The 22,568-nt window shown below is 35.5% G+C and overlaps 1 protein-coding gene across 1 annotated transcript; it reads left to right on the top strand.

The window, feature by feature from the left end:
* Positions 1-12,108: 12,108 nt before the first annotated feature.
* Positions 12,109-21,878, top strand: LOC137394217 (cation channel sperm-associated protein subunit gamma 1-like). Its single transcript, XM_068080937.1, has 7 exons — positions 12,109-12,113; positions 12,155-12,182; positions 14,425-14,551; positions 14,755-14,879; positions 16,826-16,969; positions 17,911-18,064; positions 21,700-21,878. Exons 1-7 carry the CDS (start codon positions 12,109-12,111, stop codon positions 21,876-21,878), a joined length of 762 nt encoding a protein of 253 aa, XP_067937038.1.
* The last annotated feature ends 690 nt before the right edge of the window (positions 21,879-22,568 follow it).

The raw sequence follows: 22,568 nt of genomic DNA, 5'->3' as shown, positions 1-22,568 counted from the left end.
ACAGTAGCTGAAAGTTAAGTACACACTACTTGTCTAACTGATTATAGATTTAGCTCTATACTTTGTAACTTCATACTCAATAATTATTGTTAATTAACATCTAATCTAATTATGTATTGGATTTACTTGAGTAGTTATCTTTTAGATAATGATTTACTTCACCAGTATATTCAGCTGAAGTAAGTATATATATATATGTATATATATATACATATATATATATATATATATATATATATATACTTACTTCAGCTGAATATACTGGTGAAGTAAATCATAGCCGATACATATATGATACATACATCCTTATTAAGTATACATATATATATATCTACATAAAATATATGGACATTAAATATATGAACATTAAATATAAATATGTATACATTGAATATATATACATTAAATTTAAATATCATGTGTGTACGTTTAATGAAATATATATATTTTATTAATAAAAAGACAAAGGTGGGGTCGTGAATAATAGATGAAATAAAAGATGTAAAAATGACCACTAAACCATATTTATAAAAATTTATATTATTTATAAAAATATAAATTATAAGGTATCTATATATAATACTGTATATATAATATGTATAACACAGTAAATGTTTGGCCTAAATAGCCAAAACAGTGCTGTGTTGTATACTGGTACTATAGAAGACTGTTTTGGCTTTTTAAGCATCATCAGTGCAGCTCAGAGTAGGCAAGGGAGATAGCTCTCATTGCCAGCTAAAGTATATACGTGTATATACTTCAGCCATATATCTATCTTTATACATATTTCTCAAAGTATGTGTGTATGTGGATCTGTCATTCCGTCTATAGCGCACTCTGATTATTTTACCGATGCGGATACGCGTTACGATGCCCTGTTGAGAAATATTTTTTGTAAGGTTCAATTACTATATCTGGAGTCAAGGCCAATTTTTCTCGCGCAGACAATTATATTGTCTCCGTATTATCGTATTCAAAGTTTTAATGGATAGCTTCTGGTGGAACAGTAACCTTTTTTATACACGCGCGCGCACACACACACACTTCTATGCAAGAACTGTCATTATTAATTTTACATATTGGGGATTTTTATTTTGTTTTCTCAGTTCGTATTAATTGTATCATTACCGAATCGTCTTTTACTGTAATCGTAACAAAACCAACTTAATCTAGCTATTACTTGATAATTATTTCACATTTACATCTAAACCTTTTTATAGTCGTTTTATTTTTTTAAAGTATTTGACCTGCACAAAACGTTTTCCTCGTGATATGAAGTTTAAAAGTTGTTTGACAAGGTTTGAAAACCTTTACAGTTATTTTTATTTTCTCTTTTAATCTATTTCAATTACACAAAACACTTTTCTCATGATATGTAGTTTGAAAGTTAGAATGGCAAGTGTTGTTATAGGTTAAATACAAATCAATTTTCTGACCAGACTTTTTTATTACCCGGGCAACGCCAGGTAGCACAGGTACTGTAGTATGTATATATGTGTATATATATACATATATATATATATATATACATATACTCATGCTACAGACAGTACTGTTTCGGCTATTGAAGCCTCATCAGTGCAGCTCAGAGCTTAGGCAAGGGACACAAATCCCATTACCAAAGGGAGTTGACTTCCTGCCATGAAACAACTAGGTTGCCTCACAGACTTTAAGAAAGTCAATGTGCTGGCACCAGAGTGCTCAAATCATAAAAGTGATGAGCTTTGCACAAAGGCTAATAGTGCCGCACCTCTCACAGAGTGCTCAACCAAACCGAAGTGAGAGAGCATATACTCATGCTACAGACAGTACTGTTTCGGCTATTGAAGCCTCATCAATAATACCCAACGGCTTTGCGTACTACGCAGGGTGATTGCGTAACTTCATGGAGATGAATAGCTCTCATTAGTAAGCTTACTCAAACTTTCCATTGGCAATGTGCCAGGCTAATAGCAAGTGTATATCGGATCTCGAGGTGCACTGTACATTTGCTTGGAAACTCAGCCAATTTTCTTATTTCACCCTTCTGCATCAATAGTGGTTCTGCACAAAAGTCATCCAGCCGGTAATAAGACACTATGTAGTATAAAATGCTTTCCAACATTCACATCTCAAAGTGAAATAGAAATTGAGATAGTTAGTGGGACCCTAGCTTAGTTAGTTGGCTTATTTAGTTTTGTAAACAGTAAACGAGACTTCAATTGTGTACTTTAGAATACTTGGAGGAATGTTTCAGAGTATATCAGCACCTTTTGGTATATCTAACTACAGTCTTGTAGCTTCAGACTTTGCTGGTCACATGGTCTTCTATTCTCAGCCTCCCAAGAAGGTTAGTTATGATTGTTAGTTTTTTTATTGTTGTAGTTTGTGCTAAAGTACTTTACTCATATCATTATCCTTGTTAGTTTCCTCAGGTTGTAAACCAGCCTGAACTGGTGTCAGGTTAGAACATTTGTAAAGGAAACTGCCTGTTTCTTTACTCTCCACAAGACAGTCAAGCAATAAACACACCGAGTGTTGGCCACCGTGATATGTATTTGAGCAATGTACATAAGTATACATGTATGTCACTGTATAACAAATGAGCATGCATGCAGAGGCCGTGTTTGCAGTATGACTGCTGTAACGATCGTGATGGCCTGCCTCATATATCGAGACTTTATGATCGGCCCGTTTTCCTTTGTTTTTTCTCGGTCGGCCGAGCTGGCTCACTAGCAGCCCAGTCTTCTCCTATGATAGGAAGGCTCGGTCTGGCTATGTCAGTGACCGTGAGGTCTTGCCCGCTCTGGTCACAGCACTTTGTCGTAACACCCTTAACTTTAAACTTTTAAAGTTAGGAATTAAAACTGAGTTTATGTTTGTTATGTCCAGTACATTCATCTTGTCTCCAGTCTTGTCAAGTTTCTAGTGTTCCCACAACAATAGGTACCACATTAGCTGATGTTGACCACAATGCTTGTCCTCGTGTTCTCAATGTTCTCTTGCTACTTCTCAATATTTTCAGTTTTTATCAGGCGTTATCGGGCATCGCTATATCCGCAAGCTAAATATGGACGGTGGAACTTCTACTTTTGAAATACTCTATATACAAAATTTTCAAGTTATGAAACCTCTTTGGCAGAAATTTTGTTTAGAATTGTGAAAAATAGTTCTAGATACAAAAGGCAAAAAGGCCTTTCGTACTTTGGCCCGTTTGTTAGTTTTGTGCCTTGACAGGTTTGCTTTCCATGGGAATGTCTCTCTCAGATTTTTTTGCTAGCAGATGTCAGCAAGTAACAAGGGGGATGTTTTTTAATGCTGTATAATTTGGAGTTATCATATACCGCATAGAGAGTAGGAAAGCTTTTGTTTCTAGCAATTCAAGTTCTGGTTTTTCTGTATGAGTACAGTTTCTCAGCTTGTGCCAATGTAAATAGATTTTTTACTTACATTTTTAAAAACAATTATTCTGAGCAAAACAAAACCAAGCCCACAATACTGCACCCTCATCTTCTACTCCCTATCCTCCAATTTCTTGTAGTCTTTTCTTGTCCACGACCAGCACCAAAGATAAACAAACATACTGTATCTAGTTTTTTGTTACTTTTCTGTTTTTTCTTTATTCCTTGACTGCATTTAGTATTAACTGGTATAGCGTATAGGCCTACTCAAAACTGCGTGAGAGAATATTACAAAATGAAGAAACTGTAGATGTGTATTCAGTAGATTTACACCGGCTGGTTGAGTCAATGGTCAGACAACTCCTGAACCGCTCCTCAAAAATTGCTGTTATAGCAGGGTTACCAAACAGTGTGACCAATCAGTTGAAAAAGATGGCTGGTGTAGAAGAAATGGGTTTGGATGAAATAGTGACCCGTGATCAGTGCGAGTGGTGAGAGCTTTGGATGAAAGCGGTAGAGCGTTTGTGTCGGAGGTTCGCCCAACCAATACTCAGCAAATCGGCACTTCCAATTGCAACTGTAAATATTAGCAACATGCCCATGAGAACTTTTATTGATACTGATAGTGGCTGCGAATGGTCTGTTGTTTCAGGTGATGTTGTTGATAACTTGCTGTTAAGAACCACAGGTCCAGGCAAAACTGTTAGAATGCTTAATGGAAGTACTGCACAAAACAGCAGTAAAGTTCCACCGAAAGCTGCATATGATAGATGGCAAGAACGTGAAACAACTGTCTAGCTGCACCAGAGTTAATTTGTGACTGCAGATTTATTCTAGGAGTAGATTGAATATATAAACTGATTGACGTGACGGCTGGTTCATGCCAGACTCAAACAATTTACTCATTGAAGATACGGACTTCATAGCTGCGTTCGATGGCAGTAAATGAACAGTTAGCTGGAAATTAACAGAAGGACAACCAGTTCTAAAAAATCAATGTGGATAATATGCAATAAATAACTCAGCTGACTTAGCTGAAGAGTATCACTTAACCCTTAACACCTCACTAGTAAGATAAAAAAGCTGACAAATAACAAGAGTTCTTTGAAAGTGGTTAGCAGCGTGGATATGCAGTGTCAACGTAGCAGTTTCAGAAAGACGGAAAGACGACAAACGCAAACTTTACGACACTTATCATCTAGGAGTCGGTCGAACTCTACATTTAGCAAAAAGTAAGTGGAGTGCTGGCATCTACAGAAAAGATGTAGAAACAACTGTTTTTTGTGTGTAAGTGTGTAAATCCGGTTCTAGCTTACTGAGAGACTGGGTAAGTAGGCTTATGAGGCGACTGGTTACGATTAGCAACAGATATAACCCATTACGACAATGTTCCACACGCAACAGTAATAGACTGCGACCCAAGTAGACATGTCATTTGGAGGAAGCAGCCCAATGAAACATCAGCGCCAGTAATAGAGCAACTATAGCAGATATTTAGGGAGCAGGTGCTCCAACAGAACTTCTATTTGACAATGGCCTGTGCTTTAGAGTTTTGAGTTTGTTCACACTCAAATGGACTAAATCACTAGTTGAACTAAATCACATATTCAGTTGCGCATACAGAACCATCAAAATGGCATCGTGCTATAACCAATATCTAAATCAACCAATCAACCAAATCAATAACCATCGTACTATTAAACTAATGCTAGCTAGGTCTGGGTGTACAGTCAGTGATATGGTGTTTTGGTACAACAACACTCCTAATAACGAGGGTGTGGTGGCATGTGAAAGATTGTTTTGCTACAAAATGCGAACACCAAATGTCGAAGGCAGTGTTTCTCATGATGTTAGTTTAAACCCATACAAGATTGGAGATCAGGTGTTTGTGAAGCCAGGATCAGCGAAATGCACCTCTGATTGGAAAACTGGTAACATTACTCACATGGTCTAAATACCGCTGTCCAAGTTGATGGAGTTGCAAGACAGATAAGAAATGTTAAGTTTTGTTGCCGACTTGTGACTGAGAGGCTTTATAACAGCTGGTTAGCTGTTATAAAGTCATCACATTTTGTAATCCATGCGAAATTTATTTTACATAAATGTGTGACCAATTCTGCTAAAATCATTATCCTGTATTATCCTGTATGGGTATAGTCTATTATCTTGTCATTATCCTGTATAGCTGTTACTATCTTGTGTTCAGGTGTTGTTTAGTCCGTCAAACATATACACTTACACACCCTGAACTCTCACCTGTCTCGTATATTACAATGACTAATACATACTGCAAGCAACATAACACCAGCGTACGTTTATTTTGAGTTTGATGCTGATAATACAAATAAATTTGTGAATACTGAACCTAGCGTAAATTGTTCTGACAATGGCATTAGTGCCTATAATGACAATATTGCTTAGCCTGAGTCAGACATTCTCTCGCCTCACTCGAAATTGTAAGCCATCCACATGGTTTGCAGACTTTTGTATGACATACTCTTTTGTTGATGTGGAGACCAGGGGGAGATATACATGTAGTTGAGAGTTATCGTTTATAAGTTTATGGTGTAGTATAGACATTGTTATTGCATAACAAGAACACTGGTAATTACTATACAGCACATTTACAACCAAGTCTGATCTTGTGTGACATGGTCTGGTCTGTTCGTATAAAAAATTCTGCAAAACTTTTGCTTGTTCATTTTAGTAGCTTTTCTTTGAGTAGCGTGCATTCTAATTATTGGACCAAACATCTACAGGCTTCAGTTAACTATGTTACCTGTTCTTATATGTAGATTAGCCGAATGCCCTGCGTTGCAGGGGTTGTAAAAATAGCTTATAAACAGTGGCAGGTAATGTAGTTCCCTGCCATTAGCCTGGTACATTTTTAATGGCTAATTGGAGTAAGCCAGTATTTGGAGTAAACTTACTAAAAAGAGCCGTAAGAGCAAGCTCTAGTGACATTGCGTAATGCAGAGTACTATGCGTATTTCAACCTTGGTAATGACTAATATCGCCCAATAAACTTATTTCTCTCGCGTAGCTCAATTGGTTAGGTATTCGTCTGGTGATCGGAAGGTTCTGAGATCAAATTCTTTGTGATACGGATTTGTTAATGCTAGATACCAATCTTTATAGCTGGGCAGATTAAATCACAGAAAACACACGAGGACTGAGATTTGTATATATAGATTGTGCAATCTTGGAGAATGTACATAGAATTTGAGAAACTGTTTATTCTCCTTTATTACACATTCTGACTCTTTTTCTATCTGTACTCCAGTGATTAGTCCTTTCAACTCTCATATTTGACATCCCTGTTTCATTCATTTGTATGTTTTGTGAGACCAGTTACTGCAATCTTTGTGTACTGCCCATGGAGTGTCTGCTTCCACTCCTCTCTAATCTTTCTTTGGACGTCTTGCTATGGACTGCTTTTTTGTTTATTCATAAAATTTCTTGTGTAATCTGTTATCACTAGATTAAACATAGTTTGACAATTTGAGTTCTGCAGTTCTCGGTGATTGTTCTGCTCATTTCAAACCAGTTGTCCCTTATAATGGTGCTTGAGCTGTCACTAAGCATCTGTGGGACCAGGAATTCTACTGGCTTACTTTGCTAGCTGCTTAGTTTTTTAGCTGCACAGAGATTTCGCCCAAACTCATTTCATCATTTCTTTATTTATTATGATCTCATGCTATTTACTATGATCTCATGCTATTTATTATGAACTCATGCTATTTACTATGATCTCATGCTATTTATTATGAACTCCTGCTATTTTTTATGATCTCATGCTATTTACTATGAACTCATGCTATTTACTATGATCTCATGCTATTTATTATGATCTCATGCTATTTATTATGATATCATGCTATTTATTATGATATCATGCTATTTATTATGAACTCATGCTATTTATTATGATCTCATGCTATTTACTATGAACTCATGCTATTTATTATGATCTCATGCTATTTATTATGATATCATGCTATTTATTATGATCCCATGCTATTTATTATGATCTCATGCTATTTATTATGATCTCATCCTATTTACTATGATATCATGCTATTTATTATTATCCCATGCTATTTATTATGATCTCATGCTATTTATTCGTTCTATCCAGTTGTCCTGATGTCTCGGCTAAAATATTATTATAAATACTAGTATCTTGGCAGTTCGGTGAGATCGTCATGTGTGCCGATAAAGAGCAGAGAATTAGTATCTTCACAATTATACCCAATATTGGGTATGTGGTTGATTGGTGCAGTTGTTAGGGTGTTGGTTGACTCTGCGGAAAGTTATGAGTTTGAATCCTGCATGATGCAATCCTTTTTCTCAACTTTCAAGCATGGCTTGGAAAGATGGACACGGCTCCTATTATAGTAAAGGTTGTTTCACACTTTATAAGAGTAGGTCGTCATCACACTCCTACAGCTCTACTACTTCTCTGTTCTCGTGTTTCATGCTAAACCTAACAAACTTTTAGATCTCATCCATAGACTTGTATAAATAGCTACTAGGACTGTTACGACACACACAGCTTCTCTACTCCAAAGAGCCGTGACTAAATGTAAAACACCTGCACCAGACCATTTGTTTACATTTGCATGTACATGTACTTGGTTCTTTTTTAAATATGTAAATTCATTTACTCCTGTTTCAAGGTTTGTTGTGATGACTTTTGATCATGTTTTAATTTCAAACTGCAATTTTTTATAGAATGCTTCTGCTCTGATTTTAACACTAAATTGCTTACAACCTGAAAAGTAAAAGAGTCTGAAAACACATAAATCTTCAACCATTAAACATTTCATTTATTAAAACTCTAACAAAGTGAATTTATTTAATTTATTCTTTTCAGCTTTTCCTCTGGATTGTGCACACAAACTACTTGCACCAACTCTACCCGTCGCATGGCTGGGAAGCACAGGGTCATCAAATGACGTTACAGGGCTCTGTGAGACCTGCCGATGAAGGCTTCTTTGACATCCATGATATGATCAGCATGGAGTTTTCACTTGATGGTAAACTTTTGCTGGCAAGTCTTTTTACCTTTCTACTCCAAAAACTATATAAAATAAAAAAATACATAAAAGTGGAATACATTTAAAAAAAGATACATTTAAGTTTAAGAGGGGCAGTCTTGTCACAATTCATTTTTAACTTGTACATAACATTCTTTAGCTGATGGCAAACAGAAGTGCTGTTGCTCCTAGTGATACTCTCATCAGATATGAAGTTGATGCAGCTGCAGTAGTGCAGTACGAGAGAACAGACAGCCAGGTTTTACATAGGTATTACCGTTTCAGCATCCACATCCTATTTTAAGTACAGTGTACATTTCTTTCAAACGCATTCACTTTAGAGTCTGCTCCATCCTAGTAATTGCACTAAGAGTTAAAGTATAACAAAATCTGGACTATCTTGTTACTTAGGTATCTAAAGGTTAGAGTACTTGGTTTAGAGTACTTGGTTAGAGTACTTGATTGGCGTACTTGATTAGAGTACTTGATTGGAGTATTTGATTGGAGTACTTGATTGGAGCACTTGATTGGATACTTGATTGGAGTACTTGATTAGAGTACTTGATTGGAGTACTTGATTAGAGTACTTGATTAGAGTACTTGATTGGAGTACTTGATTAGAGTACTTAATTTGAGTACTTGATTGGATACTTGATTAAAGTATTTGATTGGAGTACTTGATTAAATTACTTGATTAAAGTACTTGATTAGAGTACTTGATTAAAGTACTTGATTGGAGTATTTGACTGGATACTTGATTGGAGTACTTGATTGGAGTACTTGATTAGAGTACTTGATTAGAGTACTTGATTGGAGTACTTGATTAGAGTACTTGATTAGAGTACTTGATTGGAGTACTTGATTAGAGTACTTAATTTGAGTACTTGATTGGATACTTGATTAAAGTACTTGATTGGAGTACTTGATTAAATTACTTGATTAGAGTACTTGATTAGAGTACTTGATTAGAGTACTTGATTGGAGTACTTGATTAGAGTACTTGATTAGAGTACTTGATTGGAGTACTTGATTAGAGTACTTGATTAGAGAACTGGATTGGAGTACTTGATTAGAGTACTTGACTGGAGTACTTGGTTACTTAAACTCAACAAGCTAATTCTAAACATATAAACTAAGCACAAATCAATAAACTTTGACAGTAGACACTGATAGTAAATCTGATTTTTTTACTCAACTTTAGAATTTCAAGCCATTCTTGTGAAAAAGTTTTATGTAAAATTTAGTACCTCATCTTTGCCAATCGCTATTTCTGTTCACATGTAAAAGGTTTGTTTGTAGCCTGATGCATTGCTAAAAATTCAGCTTTTAGTGTCACCTAGAAATGGCTGTTTTTCCTTTTACTATCATTGTAGGCGACCAGCCGGTCAGCTCAGAGCATTGAAGTGCAGTTATGAGGTGTTTGTCAACCACTCTGATCTGCAGACTCACGCCAGGGCTAAGGTAAATTTGTTGCGGAGCTTTCAAGTAACTAGTACACACTATACTTTCAATACATTTGGAACTTCCTGTTGGTTCAACTTGCCAGTTTACTGTAGAATATAGCTTAGAGGGTAGACCAGATCTTATTATAACCGTTTTATAGGAAACTACAGTCAAACATGGATAACTCGTCCTCGGATAGCTCGAACACATGGTTAACTCGAACGGTTTCTTTGGTCCGTTCCCACGTAATGATAAATTGCTTTAGATAACTCAACCTCAACTCTGTTAACTCGAACAGTTTTTTGCCCAACGGCTACCGAAACGGTTGTCATCGCTTTAGAAAATCACTTTATTCTAAACCATAGAGGTAAACCTCAACTTTTCGTAACTCATAGGCGTCATTATTACCACCATCGGCAAAATATTTTTGTCAACGACTTATCCAAAGGTTTGGTGAAATTTGATTTTTACCAAACAACCGCCTAGCGATGGCCCTTCGGAAGCAAGGAAAAGTGAGGTAACCTTCGCATAAACTTCATGAAAAATCGGCAAAATTGATCTTTGTTGAAACGCTCAAAAGAAACAGATGTATTTTTCTGAGCATTTCAACTGCGGTCAAGTTTAGCCTATTTTAATCTGAAAACGTTCGGGCAGTCACATCACCTAAAACAAACAAATCTCAAATAATAGAAAAAATGTTTATGCTTTCCGATAAGAAATTTTAAAACTTTACATGAGATGCCCGATTGAGGCCCTACATGAAAGAAACTGTTGGGGGAGCTGACACAGCCCCCCTCCAAACTCCCAGATGCTCATAATTAGTCGTCTAACATTAGCCGCCCCAACTTGCAACCAGGGAATACAGGCCTGATTATAATAAGGAATGGACCATAATTATATGGTTTGTGATCATAATAAAAAGGGAGGAGATCACTATGAAAGAATGTGGGAGTCTCACCTCCATTCATAGCGCTTCCATCTCCTTTCATTATGGGACCACTCCTACAGGCAGTGGGAGTTAGACCGCAATTAAAAAGATAAAACCACAATGAAGAGGTCGGGTAAATTTAAAGAGGAGTGTCACCAACCTTGACCATGTGAATATGCTAAGTCGGTTATCGAAAACTACAATTGAATGTCAAGTGTTTTTCTAAATGATATGGATAATAATAATAAGACCTCTGCATCTTTCACCTGCACTTGAGGTAGTTCTGTAGTGCAGGTGAAAGATGAGAGTCTCTTTCATCACAATACTATATTGTGATGATTTAGGCAGAGACACTTCTTTTGTACAATAGCTAATAGGAAGATCTTTCTTTTCGTAATGAAGAAAACCTGTTTTAGGCTACTACAGATTTTTACAAATTGCTGTGATTTGTAATATTGGGTAATGTTTAAAAATTGCTCTACATAAATGTAGATATAACAAGCATCATTTCAGTGCCTAGAGAGTGCTATAAAACGCTATTACCAAAACTCGTTAATTGTGTCATACTGTATTTGTCTCCTGTCAGTCCAGTGCGCCTCGAGAGATCACCATGCATAATAAATATACATGTACAATGGTTCTGTGATGTGGAAATGTGATCACTGGGGTGCAGTTGTGAACGTATAGTCTACCATGGACCTGTTGTTATAGCAAAGATTCTCTGATTACTTATTGCAAATATAAGCTGAGAGTTATAGAGATTCCATCTACTGTGTGGCTCACAGGTTATTTTGATGAGAGAAGCTTAAGGGGTAGCAAATGACTTAATGATTTTCAGGGTCAATGAGGGTACTTTTTCATTTAACTAGCAGTCGCTGTGGCTTTAATCGCCAGTCTTCCATGTCGTATCGATCTCTAGCCACTACTATCGACACTTGTAGCATCAACTTGTTGAAATGTAATGATAAAAATGTGGCTTGCCTTGAAATCTGACGCTCCGAGTTTGATTCCTTTGTGTGACAATCTTGTTTCTTAACATTCTTAGCATGGACAGACAGACAGACAAACACTGCTCTTATTATAGTTATAATTGTTTATTGCAACTACTTCTTTGGCAAGAATGTTCTATTAGTCATCCAAGCTTCTATTTGTATTCAACAGTTTTTTGATTGGCACATGTTTCCGACGGCTCGAGGATCGGGGCAGTACCTGCACAACCTAACTGACATAATAACCAACCAGCTTTTAGTCTATTCTTACCACCACCACTCACGGGCTTCATTAGAAGAGAGGACCAATGATAGCCTGACCTATACAGATGCTGTCTCTTATATATCTGCTCACAACAATCTATCTGAATACAGTTTCGGCGTTACACAAACTACAGGATTGGTAAAAAGTTATTGCTTATATTCTGCATTTGATTTGTAGTAGTAGAAAATATTTCTTCTATTCTTCTTATTTAACCTTCTGGTTTGAATGAAGAAATTCATAGTTTACTATAATAACTGCATGATATGGTGCTTATATAATTTCATGTGAATTTTGCATATTTTCACGTGAAACATTTTCTCTGTATGCTGTATGTAAATGTATTTCAGATGGAGTAATTGTCTTACTTATATAAAATAGTTATGCAAAAACAGTTTGAAAATGCACTCTGTGTTTTTATGCTTATAATTGGTTTGGGAGTTGCTTCCACTCTGAATCATAAAGATTGCAAAATCTGAAGGCATTAGATGACAGTTCATTTTGCTAAATTTGTGCGAAGGCATTTGCTGTGAGACTACTTTCGCTGTGAGAGTACTATTCGATATCATAGAAACGCTCACTGCTGATGAATCCGAATTGATAATAGTTGATCTCGAATTGATAATAATAGCTCTCTCCAGTGAAGGTGAAAGTAAAAAGAAATTGAGCACAGTTTAGTACACACCGACGGTGGTCTCGACTATGAATAAGTTCTACTGCTACTCACTACTGTTTATGCTTGACTTTTTGCTTTTTACATTCATATGCCAAGGATGAGTTGCTCATACGATGATAACGACAAAATTACTTTTTTAGATCTGGTAAAAGACTATGCATGAATTGAAAAATGACTGTGCCCTGAAAGCTATTCTACCTTGACAAGTTTTGTTTTGAAGGATGCGTCAATAATCTTGAAACAATCTATTTAGTGTAACTAATGAATTGTTGAAATGGTATGGTGCAAAACTGTCGGCAGCAGGCAACTCCGAACCTATTCGACGCATTGAAACGCTCTGATACGAAAGCGTGCATGCAGAATATACAATGTATGCAAAATTTGTATACTTTAAGATATTGCATATGTGTTAAGTAATTACAAACTAGCTGTTATTAGCATAAGTTCGTTAAAAGTTACTAGTTAGAAATTTGTTTTGAATTAACAGTTGGTAGTTAACAAATGTAGTTTGTGATAAATTAACAGTTGGTAGTTAACAGGTGGTAGTTAACAGGTGGTAGTTAACAGTTGGTAGTTTACAGTTGGTAGTTAACAGTTGGTAGTTAACAGTTGGTAGTTAACAGTTGGTAGTTAACAGTTGGTAGTTAACAGTTGGTAGTTAACAGTTGATAGTTAACAGTTGGTAGTTAGCAGTTGGTAGTTAACAGTTGGTAGTTAACAGTTGGTAGTTAACAGATGGTAGTCAACAGTTGGTAGTTAACAGTTGGTAGTTAACAGTTGGTAATTAGCAGTTGGTAGTTAACAGTTGGTAGTTAACAGTTGGTAGTTAGCAGTTGGTAGTTAACAGTTGGTAGTTAACAGTTGGTAGTTAACAGTTGGCAGTTAACAGTTGGTAGTTAGCAGTTGGTAGTTAACAGTTGGTAGTTAACAGTTGGTAGTTAACAGTTGGTAATTAACAGTTGGTAGTTAACAGTTGGTAGTTAGCAGTTGGTAGTTAGCAGTTGGTAGTTAACAGTTGGTAGTTAACAGTTGGTAGTCAACAGTTGGTAGTCAACAGTTGGTAGTCAACAGTTGGTAGTTAACAGTTGGTAATTAACAGTTGGTAGTTAACAGTTGGTAGTTAACAGTTGGTAGTTAGCAGTTGGTAGTTAACAGTTGGTAGTTAACAGTTGGTAGTCAACAGTTGGTAGTTAACAGTTGGTAGTTAACAGTTGGTAATTAACAGTTGGTAATTAACAGTTGGTAGTTAACAGTTGGTAGTTAACAGTTGGTAGTTAACAGTTGGTAGCTAACAGTTGGCAGTTAGCAGTTGGTAGTTAACAGTTGGTAGTTAACACATGTAGTTTGCGCTGAAGTAGTTCAACAAATATGAATTCAAAATGAGTTCATGATTTTCAAAATGGATACTAATACAACAAAATTGTGAAAGTGAACTAGGGAAAGATGCTTGGACTGTTCATATGCCTTAGTATTAGTACGATGAGAGATAACGATGATAATAATAGGGATAATGAAAGATAATGGTTTCTGTTTATTCGTTACAAATCTGTATAAGACATACCTCAAGCCAACTCGAAATCATTAACTTGGACATGTATTCAATGTTGCAATTCTTGGGTTTACCCAAATCATCTAAGCTGATATAATATTTTCTTTTTGAAATAGGTGGTTTTTTAACTACTAACATGAGAAAAACTTTGATTTTAGAAAAGACACAACCACAAACTAGAATATGACATCGGAAAACTACCTCCTTACATCTACTTAGATAAAACATCAGTTACCAATTTTGCAGTCGAAGTTTACCTCCTTAAAGACAAGAGCGTAGGAAAAGGTGCGTAAAGTTATGATTAGCTAGTTAATATTATGATTGGCTAGTTAATAATATGATTGGCATAAAGTGTTAACACATTAAAGTACAATCATTTGATTTTATCTCAGTCTTTCCAATTACTGTAGTTATGTAATAAAATAAACAAGAAATATGTATTATCAATGTATTGTACTTTTAAGGCATGTTTTACTAACAAATTGTAGACGTAGACAGTGAATTGGAAACATTGAGTGGAATTCAGCTATCCTTGGAGTTGTCTGTTTTGGGCCTGATAACTCTGCAGACTACTCGCAGTCAAGATTTCTACAGAGATGTGGTGAAATTTTTTGTAAGTTGCAATTTTTGCCTTCAACTTACCTTTTTATTTAAAGGTTGACTTGCAACAAAATTCACATTACAGTTATTTGGCACCAAAAGATTCACTATGTCTTAATCTGTCGTGTTGTAGGTACAAATTATGTGGAAATGTCATTACAAGCTCTTAAAAGCTCAAAAACGAACAGTTAATTGCCGCCATCACGAGACTGCCGTAGATTGGAATCGAAAACGGCTCAAATGAGATGTAGAGGAACGAGATGGTTTCTGTTTACACTTTCATGCAACCTCACTCGTCGAAATATTTTCACAAATATACTTCACACATTCAATAAAACTATGTCTATTGTCTTTACACATCTATTTCATCACCATTGTAATGCTGCTACTTTGAGCACTGATATCTTGAAACCTACCGTGAAAATTCGTTTAATTTATTAATTTTAGCTCGGAGTGCTTCTCATTTTCTGATAAAAATGACGAGCCTGTTGGTCACCTGTGATAAGCGAAAAATGCTGCAGAAATTATTCGCGCGGTTTGGCAGGAAGTATGGGTCACAGGATCCGATTATGACTAGACGGTTAGATCAAGCCGAAGCAGAACTGTCAACTAGCGATCATCTATATTTGATGCAGGGTCTTCGGTAAAACCCGAAGTGTTTGTCATAAACTAGTGCTACGAGAAGTTTAATATTGAGTCTTTTATTGGCCTTTCAATTCTCATCAAAACACCAACCAAATGGATTGACTACGTCAGAGAAATAAACTGATTCCAATCTACGGCGGTTTCGTGATGGCGGCGATCAACTGTTTTTTTTTTAGCTTTTAAGAGCTTGTAATCACATTCCCACATATTTTTCACCAACAACACACCAGAGTAAGACATGGTGAATCTTTTGATACCAAATAACTGTAATGTGAATTTTGTTGCAAGTCAACCTTTAAAGAAAATTTCAGTTTTGGAGAAAAATGAATAACAATAATAATAAGGGACGGTGAAATGAGAAAAATGTCGACAAGTACTATCCTAATAATATTTGAGACGTTACACCTTGTCATACTTTATGTGTAATGCATGTATTTATCTAACTAGTAATAATAATATTTGAGACGTTACACCTTGTCATACTTTATGTGTAATGCATGTATTTATCTAACTAGTAATAATAATATTTGAGACGTTACACCTTGTCATATTCTATGAGTAATGCATGTATTTATCTAACTGGTAATAATAATGTTTGAGACGTTACACCTTGTCATATTCTATGAGTAATGCATGTATTTATCTAACTAGTAATAATAATATTTGAGACGTTACACCTTGTCATATTCTATGAGTAATGCATGTATTTATCTAACTAGTAATAATAATATTTGAGACGTTACACCTTGTCATACTTTATGTGTAATGCATGTATTTATTTAACTAGTAATAATAATATTTGAGACGTTACACCTTGTCATACTCTATGAGTAATGCATGTATTTATCTAACTAGTAATAATAATATTTGAGACATTACACCTTGTCATACTCTATGTGTAATGCATGTATTTATCTAACTAGTAATGCTTGGCTAACAAAACAAATAACTAGCTGAAATAATTGTCAGATAGTATGCTCGTCGTCTGTTACAAAATTATACCATTTTATACCATTATAGTTATACCATTTCATTTTACAACATCCATATTGGCTATGGCATTCACCAATCAGTATTAATATATCCACCATCCTGTAGGTGTCTGATATCACCCTTCAGATCACAGTATGACTAACAGTATGACTAACAGTATGACTATCAGTATGACTGCTCTTTAACCATCTCATGACTGCCAACAACAGAGGCGTACACACTAATGAAAAAATTTGCTTGATAAGGCTTTGATCAATCGATCGACAGCTTTCAGAATGTCCAGAATGTTCTAGAAGCAATATTTCATGTTATAATTTTTAGGTAAAGATGAAGCTAAATAGAACTGCTCTCCCTGGTCAAGGACTGCCTGGTAGAGACCTACTTCCTGTGAGTTTGACAATGAAGGTGTCTATAGATACGCATTGCAGTATACCTCAAGAGATCTCTGCTGGATTCACTGTTGGAGTAAGTTGTCCTGCTAGTATTTCATGTCTTTTCCTCTTTTAGAGCACCTTTGCCTCCCTTGTTTTCCGTTGGCTATTTATTGCTTGTTTATAAATACGACCAGCTCTGAAAGCAAAATTCACATTATCAGCATACGATCCGTGTGGCTATTATTTGCAAGAACTGCAAAAACTTGTGAGGATGAATCAACATGATGAAAAAAACATATGTATGCATGCCTGGCTAGTACATATGTATGCATGCCTGGCTAGTACATATGTATGCACGCCTGGATAGTACATGTGTATGCATGCCTGGCTAGTACATATGTATGCATGCCTGGCTAGTACATATGTATGCACGCCTGGCTAGTGCATATGTATGCATGCCTGGCTAGTACATATGTATGCATGCCTGGCTAGTACATATGTATGCATGCCTGGCTAGTACATATGTATGCATGCCTGGCTAGTACATATGTATGCATGCCTGGCTAGTACATATGTATGCATGCCTGGCTAGTATAGGTGCTACAAAACCGGTATAAATGCCTGACAAATACAGTTACTAGTCAATGGATTTGTCTGATTACTGACACATCCGTATGATGCTTTTTCGCCAAAGGCTAGTGCACCAAAACACTGGTCATGTAGCTATGGCTCAAGTCGAAGTTGTGCTTTTTCGTTGTTTTTTTAATTTGCTCAAATCTATTTATAGCTTGCAGATTGACTTTTTTTAATTTATTTTTAACATAGTGTTGTTGTTGAAATTCTTTTTACATCTAAACTATGGATGTGTTTTAGCCACTTCTTACTCATAGTTTTTGCAGTCTTTATCTAAAGTCAGCTAGTTAAGTTATAATGAAATCATTTCTGTGCAAACTTATATGCACTTGGTAACACCTCATTTTTACTAGTGAAGAAGCGAGTAATGTGTTCAAGATTAGCTAACCTTGTTTATAGAGTGCACAAACCATGCGCATATTGCTGGGATGCCCGCCTCAGCTGACTCCGACCTTTGATCTCCGAGGAACCATAGAAGAACTTGAACATCACACCAATCACCTCCACTGTCTCAACAGAGATGAACACGAGAATTGCTTTTATTTTCAACACAGTAAGAATAGAGCTACTAGTAAATAGAGTTACTAATAAAGTCTACTGCCTTTTAGTTCAAAATAACAGAGTAAGCATAGAGTTATATCTATTGCCTTTCCGTTCGAAATAACAAAATAAGCATAAAGTTATAGCTATTGTTTTTCTGTTCAAAATAGCAGAATAAGCATAGAGTTATATCTATTGTCTTTCTGTTCAAAATAACAAAGTGAGCATAGAGTTATATTTATTGTCTTTCTGTTCAAAATAACAGAGTAGCATAGAGTTATAGCTATTGTCTTTCTGTTCAAAATAACAGAGTAGCATAGAGTTATAGCTATTGTCTTTCTGTTCAAAATAACAGAGTAAGCATAGAGTTATATCTATTGCCTTTCTGTTCGAAATAACAAAATAAGCATAAAGTTATAGCTATTGTTTTTCTGTTCAAAATAGCAGAATAAGCATAGAGTTATATCTATTGTTTTTCTGTTCAAAATAACAAAGTGAGCATAGAGTTATATTTATTGTCTTTCTGTTCAAAATAACAGAGTAAGCATAGAGTTATAGCTATTGTCTTTCTGTTCAAGATAACAGAGTAAGCATAGAGTTATGCCTATTACCTTTATGTTCAAAATAACAGAGCAAGCATAGAGTTACGCCTATTGCCTTTCTGTTCAAAACAACAGAGTCAGCATAGAGTAACCCACTGATTTGTAGATGTGCTAGTAAAACAAAGATAAATGCATAAACATTTTAATCAAACTCTATACAGCCTATCTATTACAAAGCCTAACATATAATACAGTATCTGCTCCTACAATGTAAGTAATGCTTTCCGAGAACGTTTCCATTATAGGGATTTTAAGTTAAACAAACTGTAAAATACATCTAAACTGCCTAATCTGTTTTAAGATCATCTCAAACTCAAACCTTTGGTCATTCAAAATGGGAAAAAACTAACTTTAACGATTTAATTTAGTGACTTTACAGTAACTGTGGTATTATTGGTTTGTATCAACATCTTTTCATTTTTTTATCACGCTATCACATTCACTCGGTTTAGGGTCCATGACTATGGTAATTCTACATTAAGTTAAGGGAAGCACACACTATCAATCTCAAGTTGAGCAGATGTTTTCGCATTTTTTTAGACAGCAAGGTCTAAGCCATAAAGAAAAATATTGCATATGGCAAAAGTAGACAAAAACAAGAAATACGTATGTACTATAGTAAGAGTGGTCTTTCTGTCTGTTCGTTTGTTGGAAACCAGGGTTAGAGGTTAGGATAAAATATCGCTTTCAATGAGACTCCAAATCGTGACATTCAGCTTGATAGACTGACACTCTACCACTGCACTAATCGATCGGATTTAAGCACTTCCGAATATTTGTGCGACTACTTATTCTTTGTGCTTTATCGACACGCCTGACTATCTCTCGCAGCACCCTAGACAACCAGGGTACTAGTATATATAATAGAGATTTCCCTGTGCGTCATTTTCTTTCCCTTATGCTGCAAAAGAGAAAATATTTTTTATAGTTTCCTATGGACCCTCATTATTCAAATCGAGTTAAAGGGTTTGAGAACTTGCACCGACTTGACCCTTTACGCTATATGGGATTTTTTACGCATCACGAATCAAAAACTTTGCATAAATTTTTATGTTATGTTGGCTTTACTTAAAATGAAGCTTTATGTTATAGAGTGTTGACTGTAGCTATAGGTTGTTTACTGCAGTTATAGGGGTGTTTACTGGAGCTATAGCGGTGTCTACTGGAGCTATAGGAGTGTTTACTGCAGTTAGGGGTGTTTACTGTATGTAGTTATAGGAGTGTTTATTGCATTAGTTTTTATTCAACACACAAACAAAATAAAAAGCTTTGCATTTTTTTTAAATTCGGAGGTGAGCTATTTCATTTGTACTATAATAAGTATTTTGAGATTGAAATATGTTTTTTAAAGCTAGTACAATTGTGGGAATTAGATGATAGCCTACTAGTGTTAGCATAATATCTGTAAATATAAAAAAGGAAAATTATGAACAACGCTTATTTGAGCAAAACAATAATATTGAATTAAAATGTATATTTATTTCTTGAATTTTTAAATCACTCAGTCAATTTGTCGAACAATCAATCATGTATTTGCTCCCAGCAGTTAAATGATATGCTATAAGGCTGTCAGTGTCAATTTAAAAAGCTTAGGAGGAATTATAGAATAAATATTGGAGGTTTAATCTTAGATTAGAGAGTTCTCCGAAATCATACTGGTATGTAATCAATAATATAATGTTTGTTTTTGTTCTACAAAAAATAGTGGAAGTTCTTCCACAGCTTATATTATTATATGTCTATCAGAAGAAATGCTTTAAAAGTAGATGCCATTCTTTTGTGCTTACTTACACATATTTGTACATACATGTATTACTTATCTGTATTTTATATATATATAGTCTGTAGCAAGCATCTCTAACTAAAACTAGAGTGTTTCGTGAAGTTTGCTTTTGTCTGTTAGTATGAAGAGCCACAAGTAAAGCTTTTATTAGTTAAGATTGCCAAACCTTGCCAAACCTTAGATAGGGTGCATAGTTGTTGTTAATCCTATCTAGAGGGACCGAGAAAGAGCCCTCAGAGTCTGAGTACGCTTCTTAAAATCTCGCTCTAATTCTACCTCAATGAGTATTTTGAAGCAGCTTATTAATGCTTCTAGAGTCCCTTATTCTCAGTCTACCAAAGTATTCAAACAGTCTTGTATCTCTTCTCTTTACACATTGCCTCTTAGTTTATGAGAGTTGTTTGCTCCTTCATGTTGCTGGAGGCTGTCAGTTAGCTAATGCTTCTAGAGTCACTTATTCTCGGTCTGCCATAGCCTGTCTTGACAATCTGTTGTTTTTTGCAGAGTTGTCTCCCAACAATCACGTGCGAGCAAAACAACAGCTTGTTACAAGACGTACTGCAAAATTTTTTAAAAGTGTTAGCATGGGTTTCCTTAGCATATTTTCCTTAATTTTTGGCAACTTGTTTAAAGCTTTTAAGCACTCTGTCTTTAGTCAAAATTGAAAATTATTTGTAATTGATTGTCTGCATTCTCAGTGAGCTTTCTCCAACCATGTCAAAATTCTAAAAAAATAAAAGACCAAAATCAGGAATTATTTAGTCAGCTAAACAAAAGCGTATTAAAAAGTTGTTTAACTAATAGTATTGTGAAGGAGTCGAGATAGTGCATTGAAGGTTTTAGTAACAGAAAGTTCATAAACTGTAACATACGATAGTGGATGTAGTATGTTGGTATCACAGAATAGAAAACAATGTTTGTCATATATGTGAAAGGTAAAAAAAAAATTCAAGGCATAGTTCACGCAGAATTTTGAAACTGGTCTCACAATTACAGCAACAACCAAGTTTGGGATACTTGATGTGAGCTGGAATATGTGATCGGTAGTACACAAGTCTAGATTTCTGTAAAAGAAATATCCTTTTCTGCTGTCAGTATGGTGAGACAGGGAAACATATCAATGCGGCTGATCAAATGACAATGCGCAAACTGCTAATAAAACAACAGTGCTGAAATAGACTTCATCCAATAGGGTACAGTAAATGATCCGTCAGACATTGACTAGCCTTAAAATATAGTAATTATCTCCTGCTCATTTTGTAGCCTTTTATCCCCATTTTGATATATTCGATTCAACTATGGGGTCTGGCAAATCCTTTCGAGGAAAGTACACACTCAAGGTAGTAGGAGGAGGAACACGCTACAGCAAAATACGAAGATTTACTGAAGAAGAGATCATTAAAGCTAACTTGATCAACCAAACGTATGTTGCCGACGCTTAACAGAAGACAGGCCAAGTATGCCTGTAGCATTACTGCTGTTGAAATTCTTGTACTCTGAAATTTTTGGTTGAATAAGTATTTTATTGCCTGATGACTGCAGAGTGCATACTACATTTTATCATCATTCAATTTTTACTTATTTGAGCATATCCTGTCACTTACTGTCTGCTGATGTGTGATAACAAGGAATGGATAGATGGTTTTACAGTTAATACATACTATAACATTGAATCTGACTGACCACAGCCTGAAAATGTTGATTATATATGCATGTGTATACATGTATACACATGCATATACATGTTTATACATGTGTATACATGTATCCACACGTATATACATGTATATACATGCATACATATGCATATACATGTGTATACATGTATATGCATGTGTAAACATGTATATACATGTATATACACGTAAGGTATATATACATGTATATACATGTGTATACATGTATATACATGTATATAAACGTATAATAATTAGTGTGCGTGTTTATGTGGGTATGCAGATGTGCTTGAGGGTGTGTGTGTGTATGTGCATGTGTATCTGTGTGTGGGCGCATACATACATATATGCGTGTGCACATGTGTACATGCGTGTGTGTGTGTGTACATGCGTGTGTGTGCACTTCTGTGGGTGTGTATGTATGTGTATGTATGTATGTACATGTATATGCGTGCG

Source organism: Watersipora subatra, chromosome 4 (genome assembly GCF_963576615.1).
Source record: "Watersipora subatra chromosome 4, tzWatSuba1.1, whole genome shotgun sequence".
NCBI classification, from domain to species: Eukaryota; Metazoa; Bryozoa; class Gymnolaemata; order Cheilostomatida; family Watersiporidae; genus Watersipora; species Watersipora subatra.
Note: the sequence above shows the minus strand (reverse complement) of the source record. Positions and strands in the feature narration are given on the sequence as shown.